The sequence below is a fragment of the Lagopus muta genome, chromosome 1 (genome assembly GCF_023343835.1).
Source record: "Lagopus muta isolate bLagMut1 chromosome 1, bLagMut1 primary, whole genome shotgun sequence".
In the NCBI taxonomy this organism is placed as follows: domain Eukaryota; kingdom Metazoa; phylum Chordata; class Aves; order Galliformes; family Phasianidae; genus Lagopus; species Lagopus muta.
Window position 1 is genome coordinate 178,125,030 of NC_064433.1, and position 11,275 is coordinate 178,136,304.

Here is an 11,275-nt window from a genome sequence, read left to right on the forward strand (position 1 = left end):
CAAGTGCTGTGAGTGATGAAATGGTGAAATAAGCATAAGTCTTCTTGGCTCTCCTTCATAATACACATTCAACTTCAACTTAAAAAAATTCTGTTGAGCCTCTCGGCATGGCTGTTGAAGCACCTTGCCCAGCCATCCATCTCCCAGCTGTGCCGTCTGCCACTTGGACCTGGCTGCCAAATGTAAGCACTTGGGTGATTCAAGCCAGGTGATCAGCATAAAGACTCTCTTAATTGGTATTATGGGATCAGCACTTTCTTGGTGCATATGAGCCTTATTTGATTCGTATCAGGGCTGCATATTTGCAAATTCTTGGTCATTATTTAATAGGTAAGTTGTATATTTGTTACTACATAAATAGCTTGGAAGTTAAGAGACTAACAACAAAAGAGTGACAGAGCCAGGAATAAAATTTAAAGGTGCTTGCTTACAACTATGAACTTATCCTCCAGCACACATTGCTTTTATTGTGTTACAGAGCTCATAGTTTCGCTTCTAATGTGGTACACTTACCCCCTTATTTGCAGTGTTCTTAATCCCCTAGGATCCTTTATTATTTTTAGATTATTCAATGTCTGAAAAGTTTTAGCCTGTATTTTGTCAGTGGTTGTGTGTCAGTGCTTATTGCAAAGCTAAAATCATAAGCGAAAGGCAAACTGCCTCTAATACATGAATTCCTTCAGATGATTTTTGGTAAGCGTTCTGCTTGGTTGGGGGTCTGAAGAGAACAAAGAATTCTATTGAAACCAACAAAACCAGTATGATCTTGTTCTGCTCTACAATGTGATTTTTTTCTCTGGGTGTTTTGCAGTGCTTGCTTAAAAATCTTTGTCCTCTTTAAAAAAGTAAAATAATGAACAGATTATATTGCTCCATTTCAAAGAAGAAAACAACAAAGAAAAGCCAACTGGATAATCAGAAAATATAAATAAAGACAATTTCTACTGACAGTGTTCTGACCAAATATTTATTTCCTAACTCATACAAAATTGATGCTTGTGGAGGTACCGGGCTGGAAAACAAATGACTCTAGTTATCCACAGAAAACATACAGTACCAGTGGAGCAATGAAGCCTGCTTTGACATGAATGAGAAATATTACAGGTAATTTACAAAATGAGATCCATTGTCATATAGAAAATGTCGTTTTGGAGAAACAGTGTCATGAAGGAGACTGATATTTGTCTGCTGAGGCAGCAAGGAATCCCCATTCACCCAGTCAGGCAGTGGATGGAGAGGCTTCCCTCTACCTCGGCAGGAACTGCACCTGTGTGCTTGCAGGACAGTCAGCTCTCCCCACAGGGCTCCTACACCTTCCAGTCTTCACAAGTTCATAGCACATTTGCTGTGCTGTGGAGTTTGGCTGGATATGGACCAGAGAACTACATGTAAAACACTGAAAACAGAAAGACGCTCTGTTCTACTAGGAATTTATTCAGTGATCAGATGGAAAATGTGGCTTCAGTGGAAAAAAGAGTCAGATACCAGAAAGATGAGAAAGTCAGTCCTGGATAAAAGTAGTTCTAATACTTAAAGTAAAACGCTGTTAAAGGTTTGTATACAAGTCATGCCAACTTCTATGTAGATGAGAACTGTAATGAAACGGTGTCTAAGTCATTATAAATTTTGCTATTTACACAAAAGAGGAAAAAGAAATTTTCTTATTTCATTTTTGATGTTACCCTCCATACCTTGCGTACTTATTAAAATGTAGGGTTTCAACTACCCATAGAAAAAATACAAACGTGCAGAGAAATGACTACTAGAAAGAAAAGAGTAACCGAGACCTATGATTAGATTTGCAATAATCGAGTCCTGTCCTAAGGAGTTAGATCATGTTCTTTTTCTTTCCTACATAAAAGTTGCACTCATAACAACAGAACAAGAAAAACACAGTTGCTTCAAAACACTGGGCACAGAGTTCCAGAAACAAGATAGCAACTACTCAGAAATGCTGTGGAAAACATTACTCACGTAATAACTTGCTATTTACATTGAAGAGCGTAGCTTTTAAAATTAATTAAAAACTAAAGGGAAAAAATAATAAAAATTAAAAAAAAAATTTAGTCAAAAGACAATTTGGCCTATAAGGAGGAATCTCTGTTATCTCTGTTCTTTGCTTTTTGTCTAGCAGATCTTTTGAGATATATACCCACGTATACACAGATGTAAGTCTGGGGCAGATTTATCAAAAGCTAAAACGTGTCTGGGTGATGAGCTAGCAAATCTCATCTCCGAGATTACTTTTGCAGCAGACAGCCCCCCCGCAGCAGAAATGCTGGACCGAAAGATGTGAATGAAATGACTCTCTCTGCCCACCACGTACACAGGATCCACACACACACGTCAGTCTGTCCAAGCAGAGCTGACCACAGCTCTGGATCCCGGCCCTCATACACAACAGTCCCATTGCCACCGAAGCACAGTGCTGGGCACAGAGCAGGGCTGTGGGATGCCACCACCCATTGTGTGGACGATGGGCAGGCTCCATCTCCCTTTGCAGGTGGTGGATGCTCTCTGCTGGAGCTGAGATAAGCAGCAGCTCCAGGGACGCTCTGCAGGATGAGGAACCATCAGCTTGTTGGGACCCAGTTTGCGAGCAGCCCTATGCACCCAGTAGCAGCAGTCATGCTCCTTCAGCGGGACAACTGGGCCGGGCCACCACAGCACTCCTTCTTATAGCAAGATGCTGTCCGGCAGCAGGCCCTGATTCTGATTTCGAAGCAGGAAAATCCAGGCAGAGGATATGGACCTCACCAGAGGAAGGACGGTCTGTTCTCCAGCTGTCCAGGCTTCATCCTAACTTGCCAAAAAACAGTGCAAATTTCTAACAGTTCACAGGAAAAAGAATGTCCATATTGACAGAGTATAAATCCTTCCTTACGTACGAGAATGGCACATACCCGGCATCTCTATCAAATATCGTAGAAAAGGTTACACAAAAATAGTTAAATATATGGATACAGATACATAGATATTACACTTGCATAAAATATGTAGATTCAAAACCCTCTGGGCAGTTTCACAGTTAGCTGAAAATGTATGCTTTAGAAATATGAACAATTTCCTACACTTTTCTAGTTTAAGTAGGAGGGGAAAGGGAAGAAGCATCAGCCTTATTAATACTGAATGCTAAGTGCAGGAATTTAGCTGTAGCTGTAGGGCTTTGAAGCAATTGATTTGACAGAACCTCCAAGCATAAACTCTGTTTTAAAAATCCACATTTATTCCCTAGATCGCTTATTGTTTCATGAAAATGAAAACCTACGTGCCCTGCTTGTATCAACCAGATCTCCTGAGACCGCTCAATGAAACCTTGTAAGCTCACAATACTTCAAGGTAGGGTCATGCACTGGGAGTACACATGAGCCTTATTGCAGCATTTCTGTGTGATAACAGGAATTCATAACTTCTCACATCCTGTAGAATTTAACTTTAGAAATGCAAGACCTTGAATGACACCACAAGAAGCTCACAGTTCTGAAAAAATTAAAGTCAGTATGAAATTTTACTTATAGACCACATAATTTACACAGATTTACATAAATACAGAGATATTAAAATATTAAATCAAACCTAATTAACAGAGGATAGAGGTTTACATGATAACATTTTAATTCATTACATTTCTGCTGCTATTCTTAGTGTCATGAGATTATATAAATAATATATATATCTATATATCCATAATATGTATAAAGATATATATATTTCCATCCTTTTTTTTTTTTCCTCAAAAATAGGGCAATTTTATAACTGCAATGAGATGTGACAAGCAGTACACTTCTGGGGAATTATTGCATGCCTTGAGTGCATAAGGCAGAAGGAAAAGTGTCTGACTAGAGACGCTAAAGAAGTGAAACCATCAACCAGAAATGCACTGGAGTGATTTGGAACATCTTATTGCTTTTATAAAACTCAAAATTATATACTGATTTTTAAGAAAAGGCACAAAATAAAGGGGAAAATAATATCTCTATTTAGTGGAGATCACGATCAAGAAGCTCCGTTACTGTTCACTGAACACTTCTCACTGTCCTAAATCTATTCCCTATGGTGCAATACTGTGTTGCGGTTGCATAAGGAGGTTAAACACAAAAGTTCATGCATTCTTTATTAGGGGAAACAAAACAAAGCCCATTTCCTTGCCCAACAACAGAGCAGTAGCCGTTAGCATCTGGTCACACCAGGGAGCATCGGCCATCACTCCCACCTCACCACACCACCAACACCGTGTTCATTTCTGCACCAACCTCAGCTGGTAGAACAGCTCCTGGAGCTGGATGCTGGAGGCACGCATTGAAACCCAACAGGAATTTCCCACCAGGCAAGATCACAAAGGGGTAAGACAGGGTTAAGAGAAGCACTGCCTTGAAACCCCTGCATATTGGTGCTGTCCATGGACTATAGAGTACTGTAGCACCCTTTCCTCTTTTCACCTTTGTGCTGTCAGCACAAAGGCTCTCCAACCCAGCAGCCACACCAGGGGGCAGAGAACAGCAGAATGTTACAACCTGTGGGCTACAGCTACCTCATCAAATCACTCATCACTCTGAATGCCAGGATACGGGGGGAAAAAAAATTTAGAAAATCCCTCGGGATTACTTTTCCTTCGCTGTATTCTTCAGATGTTAACATGCACAGCAGAGATCTGCCTCTGCTATGATACCACACAAGATGTTTCAAAGTTCGGATACGGCACTCTGTTAAGGCACCTTCAAGGAATGGGCTTTGATTTAATCACTAAACAAAGCTGCACCGGACGCTGCCCCACGCTCCTCCAGCACACACAGCACCAGCAGCACCGCACCTGCCCACCACTGACAAAAGCCACCGCTGTTTGCTAGGGAGAAACCATACTTCCAAAATAAATACCTGCTGGGCATTAAGAGCTGGTATTTTGCACAACTGTCTGGTTAGTTCCTCAAAAGAGGAGAGGCAAGAAATTTAAAGTGTTGTCTGTCCTTAACTGCTTGCTAGATTAGAAGGGGTAAAAATATGTATCAGTCTAAAAAAGTAGAAGCTAGCCCCGTTCTGCTGCAGGATTCCTTGCTGGGAGGTGAAGCTTTAACTGCAGCGGGGTTGGAGCAGGATGCCTGGTGCAGAACAGGGTTTGTTTTGGGACCCCCAGGAGGAACAAGGCCATCTTCCCCCTGAGGTGTATCACCTCATGCCACCACGCAGAATGGCAGTGGTTTTGGGGGTTGTGTCATGGGGAAGGCATTTAGAGATGATGGATGCTGGGGGGGAGAGGAAAGCTGCAGCTGGAGTATGGGGCCGCAGGGCACTGCAGTTCACCTAAACCCAGTTGGGGTGGGTGTTACACAAAACAAGATCCAGTCCTGGAGAGAAGCAAGAAGGGTGGGCGAGGGGCACAGATCCAAGCACAATAGAGAGCTGCTCCAAGAAGACAGGGGGGGTCCCAATGCACCCACCAGACCTGCCACTACCCCCATTCCACACCCCAGCCACGCCATGCAGTGTGACAACGGGGGCAGGGGGGGATCCAGTAGTGGGATCACCCCAGCCCTGGAGGTAACAATATCTAGGGAAAAGGGATCCCTGTCCCTGACTCTCTCCTCCAGGCTAGGTATATGGTCGCTGCGTGCAGGTCCTTCTCCAGCACAAAGACGCATCCTTTCCTTGCACAGTCAATGAGAAACGCGATGTGATCTGTCATGCGCTTGGATCATGGGCTTGTTCGTTCATTAGAATTAGCAATGTTTTCTTCTTCTTTGAGGACTAGAATAATCACTCCGGTATTTACAAAGGTGCCTTCTCCCGGGTTCCCCTAAACCATCATGACAAAATCACCGTCTGCAAGAGCCCCACGCCAGCTGTGTCCAAAGCTGCCTGTGCCGGCTGGGAGCTGGGGGCTGCCATGGGGGGGGGCCGCTGGATCTCCGAGTCCCGGGGGGGTCTTCCCAGACGGCTGTCTCTCTCCGGGGGGGTCTCTCCCGGTGCGGGGTGCCGGCTGCCGCTGCTGCTGCGGGCGCAGTGGTCCCGCTCATACTCCTCCTGTGCCTTCTGCATCTTCCGCTTCTTCATCTTCCTCTTGTGGATGTGGAAGGTGGTGAGGGAGAGGAGGATGAGGCAGAAGATGAGGGTGACGAGGACGATGAGAACGAGGGTGGAGGAGAAAGACTGAAAGAGCTGACCCACTTGCGTGATGCAGGTGCTGCTGGCGTTCGAGGTGGCAGACGTCCTGTTCAGGAGACAAGGCGGCAGCGACAGCCTCAACTCCTTGGAGAGCTTGGCACTCATTGAGGAGGCTTCGGAAGACGAGGATCTTCCTCCCCTCTCTCAAGACGCCGGAATTTCAGTGGGGGCCGGGCTCGCTCCCGGCAATGCCCGCGGTGCCGCCGGCACAGCCTCTCACTGGCTCTAAACGCGACCGAGCAGCCTGCAAAGGGAGCGGGACCGTCAGCGCTGCCCACCCTGCCCGCCGCCCCGCCCCGGGCACCGCTGCGGCAGCCCCCGGCCCGCGCCCCGCCACGGGGCCAACGCCGGCGGCCGGAGCCGAGCCGCGGGACGGGGCGGGGGCGGCAGAGGCGGACACCCCGCGCACCGCTCGCCCCAACTAGTTGCCGCGGCGGCGGCGAGGGAGGGAGCCCGCCGCTGACCGGAGCCCGCAGGCCGAGCCGACCGCCCCCGGGAGCCCATTACCTGCGGCGGCAGAGGCGGCGAAGGAGCGCCCGGGCGCCGCGGGCGCTGGGGGGCTGCGGCAGCGCGGAGTGAGGGCGCGGAGCGGAGCCGCTTCGGGAGCGCCGCCCGCAGCCTGGCACCGCCCCGCCCCTGACGTCACGCCGGGCCGCCGCCTCCCCTCGCACGGCCGCGGGCACGGGGCCTCGGGTGCCGATCGGGTGCCGGCCCGCGCCGCGGGGACGCGTTCTTTCCTGGCGGCGGGCGGCTGTCCCGTACCTCCCCCTGCGGGCTGCGCCCGCCCCGGCGCGCCGCCTCCCACAGGTTGCCTCCGGGCGCCCGGCCCTCCCGCCGTGCCGCCCCCGGGGCCGGCGTGTGCTGGCTAGCCGGGACCGCGGTGTCTGCAGAAGTGGCCGGGGCTCCGTGCGCGGCGGGGTGTTCGTGTGCAGCGGGGTTGTGGGCTGCCCGTGAGCGTGCTTCAGCTAAAAATCAACTGGTTCCCAAATAGAAGAGACCTTGGGATTTGAAGAATGCTTTCACTAGACATACGGGGCCAAAAAGATATTTACCTTCAGGATGAAGCTCCTCAGTTTTCCAGAAGGAACAGCGGTGGGGTTGTGGATGACTGCTCGGAGCCCAGTGGGTGCCTTCAGTCCCATGCTTGTGCTCTGACAGGGAGCCGGGAGCAGGGTCACTATGGCATCAGTGGCAGAAACAGGACTTCAAGGAAAAATAGAGGCTGTCTTCTGCTGGCCTGGGGCCACGTGAGAAGCCTGGGGGAAAGCCTGTACCAGGAGGAAAAGGATCTGGGGTGTTAGCTGATAGCAGGCTGAATGTGAGCCAGCGCTATGCCCACGTGGCCAAGGAGGCCAATGTCAAGGGTGGTAGAATGGTTTGGGTTGGAACGGACCTCAAAATAATCTTCATCTAGTTCCAGCCTTCTGCTGTGGGCTTATGTCAGCAATAGTGCAGCCAGCAGGAGCAGGGAGGGGCTCGTCCCTTTGTACAGGGTGCTGGTGAGGCCACACCTCGAGTACTGTGTTCAGTTTTGGGCTCTCACAAGAAAGTCATTGAGGCCCTGGAGTGTGTCCAGAGAAAAGCAATAAAGCTGTGAGGGATCTGGAGCATAAGTCTGGTGCGGAGTGGTTGAGGGAGCTGGGATTGTTTGGTCTGGAGAAGAGGAGGCTCAGGGGAGACCTTATTGTGCTCTGCAACTGCCTGAAAGGAGGTTGTGGTGAAGCTGCAGTCAGCCTCTTCTCCCCCATAACAGCAAGAAGATGAGAGGGGATGACCTCACATTGCACCAGAGGAGGTTCAGGTTGACCATTAGAATCATGGAATCATAGAATCATAGAATGGCCTGGGTTGAAAAGGACCTCAATGATCATCTAGTTTCAACCTCTCTGCTATGTGCAGGGTTGCCAGCCACCAGACCAGGCTGCCCAGAGCCACATCCAGCCTGGCCTTGAATGCCTCCAGGGATGGGGCATCCACAGTCTCCTTGGGCAACCTGTTCCAGTGTGTCACTACCCTGAAGGTGAAAAGCTTCCTCCTAATATCTGACCTAAATCTCTCCTGTCTTAGTTTAAAACCATTCCCCCTTTTCCTATCACTATCCACCCTTGTAAACAGTTGTTCTCTCTCCTGTATTCTTCTCTTCAACTACTGGAAGGCCACAATGAGGTCTCCCCAGAGTCTTCTCTTTTCCAAGCTAAACAAGCCAAGTTCCCTCAGCCTTTCCTCATAGCAGAGGTGCTCCAGCCCTCTGATCATCTTAGTGGCCCTCCTCTGGACCCGTTCCAGAGCTCTGCATCTTTCTTGTACTGGGGTTCCCAGACCTGAATGCAGTCCTCAGATGGGGCTTCACTAGAGCTGAGTAGAGGAGCACAATCACCTCCCTTTCCCTGCTGGCCACAGGAAAACATTAGGAAGAACTTCTCAGGGTACTGAGATGTTGAAACAGGCTGCCCAGGGAGGTGGTGGAGTCACTGACCCTGTAGGGGTTCAGGAACATGGAGAAGTGGAATTAGGGGACATGATTAGTGGGCAATCGGGGGATGGGTTTACAACTGGACAGGTGATCTTAGTGGTCTTCCCAACCTTAATTATTCCCTTTGCAAAGGAGCTACAACTCAGGGTTTCCTCTAAACCAACCCAAATGCCTGTTCCCATTGCTCCTTCCCTCTCCAGGTAATACCTAATACCTAATGCTGCAGGAGCTGCAGAGAGGAGTCTCACCAGAGAGCTGAAAGACAGCTGCTGCCCATTGCTTGCCCACCCTCCTTCCATGCAGCCCCCCAGTGCCACTCAGTGCCTCCCTGCAGTGCCCATATCACACCTCCCTGTGTGTTTTCAGCAAGGCATCTCTTGCACACATGCGCATCCCCTCTTGCATACCCATGTCCTCACTGATGTTATGGCCTCCATAACCCTTTCTTCCTCCATGCCTTTCTTCAATGTGCACATCTGCATTAATGCACACTCTGCTCCCTGCCTTAGAAGAGATAACCTCCAAGGTTACTAGCAGCTAAGGCTGCAAAACAGCACTCTGGACATTCCCTCTTTCCTCTGACTATTCCCAGAGCAGTGTTTGGGTGAGAGGCTACAAACAGGATGGGAGGCATGGAAGGTGCCCACCATGCCCTGTGGTCCTGCAGAAATCCTCAGATCTCCCTCATGAGCAGTGAAGTGTGACAGACACCAACAGCTCTGTGCTCAGGCAGAATTGGAGAGGTTGTAGAAGCAGATCTGAGATGTTAGCTCGTTGATTAGAAAACTTTTTTTTTTTTTCAAGGGGAAAAAAGAAAAAAAACCACCACCACAAAACCCATAAGATTGGCCATTTGTACAGAAAACAGCATTGTCAGCTTTAGTATATTTTAAAAGATATCCTACGATGTTAGTTCTGTGCATGGCAGTAATAGCAAAAAATGTGGATTGAGTAAACTTTAAAGGCAAAGGATTTTCTAATTCAGATACAGTTGTTAGAAATTAACAGATAGGACTAGGTTCACGTAGGACTAACATATTTTCTCTTATCTTCAGATCTTAACTGTTTGAAAAGGTAACACAGGAGTATTGAAAGTTTAGTTGCTTTAAACACATTTAAAATCCTTTGTGCATTCCTTTCACTGATGTCTGTCCCCACCTGACTGTTTGCCCCCCATGTCACACAGTGACTCCTCCTTTCTCACCCTCCCCAGTCCTTGCTAATCTCCTTCCACCCAGACTGCTTGGGCTGGAATCCCCGGGATGAGTCAAAGATATTTTATTTACTTTCAGAGTGGTATTCTCATTATTCCCGGCTATCAGGATTAGCAAAAAGTGAAAACATGAGTGTCTTGTGTATTTGTGTGATAATTATTCTAACTAGTAGGATTTTGCTAAGCTGCAAGGGGTGAAAAGTGGGCCTGGGGACTGGAGAAAGGCAGAAAGCATCAATATCTCCACAAATTTTTAACTCTCTCCCTGCTGTCTCAGCCTCTCTGCTGTCTGTGTTCATTTACAGCTTTGAAATATCTCTGCTTCACCTAAAAGAATCAAAGAGCAGAGGTAGTTCTTGCCCTAGCAAGAATTTTTAATGAGAGAGACAGTCAGAAGAGGAGCACTGTAGAGAAGAAGGGAAATCACAGTACTGTAGTTGGTATTCTGGCTCATGCTAGCTGCCAGCCAGCCAAAGTTTATGGATTCAAATATCCACAATCAGAATACAGTGAGCCTCAGAAATCAGGAGAAAAATCTGTCTTCTTGTGGACCAGTAGCTGTGTTATTATTCCATTGTTCTGATTCACTGACATGATTGGATTTGAACATAAACATGCAAGAAAAGAATGCATCTCCAGTACATACTGCAGTAATGAAAAACCTTTTATTTAGCACAAAAATAAAGGCTGTGAGTGCCCTCTTTCAAAAATATATTGCTCATTGCCTGTAGAGAATTTCCCCGTAGTATACATACAGTATGACATTCGGAGAGGTTGGGTTTCTTGCTTTAGTAGCGTTGGTCACCGTGTGATAGATGGCATTATATGTAGGGGAGTTTTTATATTTCACAATGATGTTTGGATTCATTACAACCTTGGTAGCTCCCAGTTCTCTCTGGTTTCATGTTGGTAAGAAGCAGGCAGCACATGTATTTGCAAATCTCCCAAACTGACTTTTTTATGTGGGTATGTTTTAATCTGTTAATTAGGGAAGTTGTTCCTTCAGATGCTAATTCCTCATGCCCTGTCTTACACGGTCCTTTTTTTTTGCCAAGGCAGCAGCCTAATGAGATAGCCTGTAAGAGCAAAGGCTGCTCATGTAAGTAAAGGTTTGATGGTTCAGGCCCTTGGCTATTAATGACCCTTCTTGAAACAAATTTATTGCCCTTACTGTTTAAATTTAGCAGTTGATTACGTATAGAATAATGCATGATCCCTTTTGCACCGAGATTGATGTCATCATTTGCCAGACAGACACGGCACCTGATGAATGCCAATGACCCGCATACTAATTTGCAGTCTCCCCTTGGGATAAAGGCCATCTGTGCACAAGTCCTTCGGTCCCTCCATACTCTCACTGCTATAGGTGGAGCCCAGTGATTTAAATGTGGTCTGAAAGCCTCGTGCTGTGAATAGGATTTTAAAAAGCA

The 11,275-nt window shown here is 47.5% G+C and overlaps 1 protein-coding gene across 1 annotated transcript; it reads right to left on the bottom strand.

Moving 5' to 3' along the window:
- Positions 1-953: 953 nt before the first annotated feature.
- Positions 954-6,778, bottom strand: C1H11orf87 (chromosome 1 C11orf87 homolog). The gene is made up of 2 exons (XM_048935506.1): positions 6,667-6,778; positions 954-6,403 (listed from the first exon to the last, which is right to left on the bottom strand). The coding sequence occupies exon 2, from the start codon at positions 6,262-6,264 to the stop codon at positions 5,800-5,802; it is 465 nt and encodes a 154-aa protein (XP_048791463.1). The 5' UTR covers positions 6,265-6,403; positions 6,667-6,778; the 3' UTR covers positions 954-5,799.
- Between the last annotated feature and the right edge of the window lie 4,497 nt (positions 6,779-11,275).

Coding starts and splice junctions, on each gene's coding strand:
- C1H11orf87 (XM_048935506.1), bottom strand. CDS start 6,264: ATGAGTGCCAAGCTCTCCAAGGAGTTGAGGCTGTCGCTGCCGCCTTGT.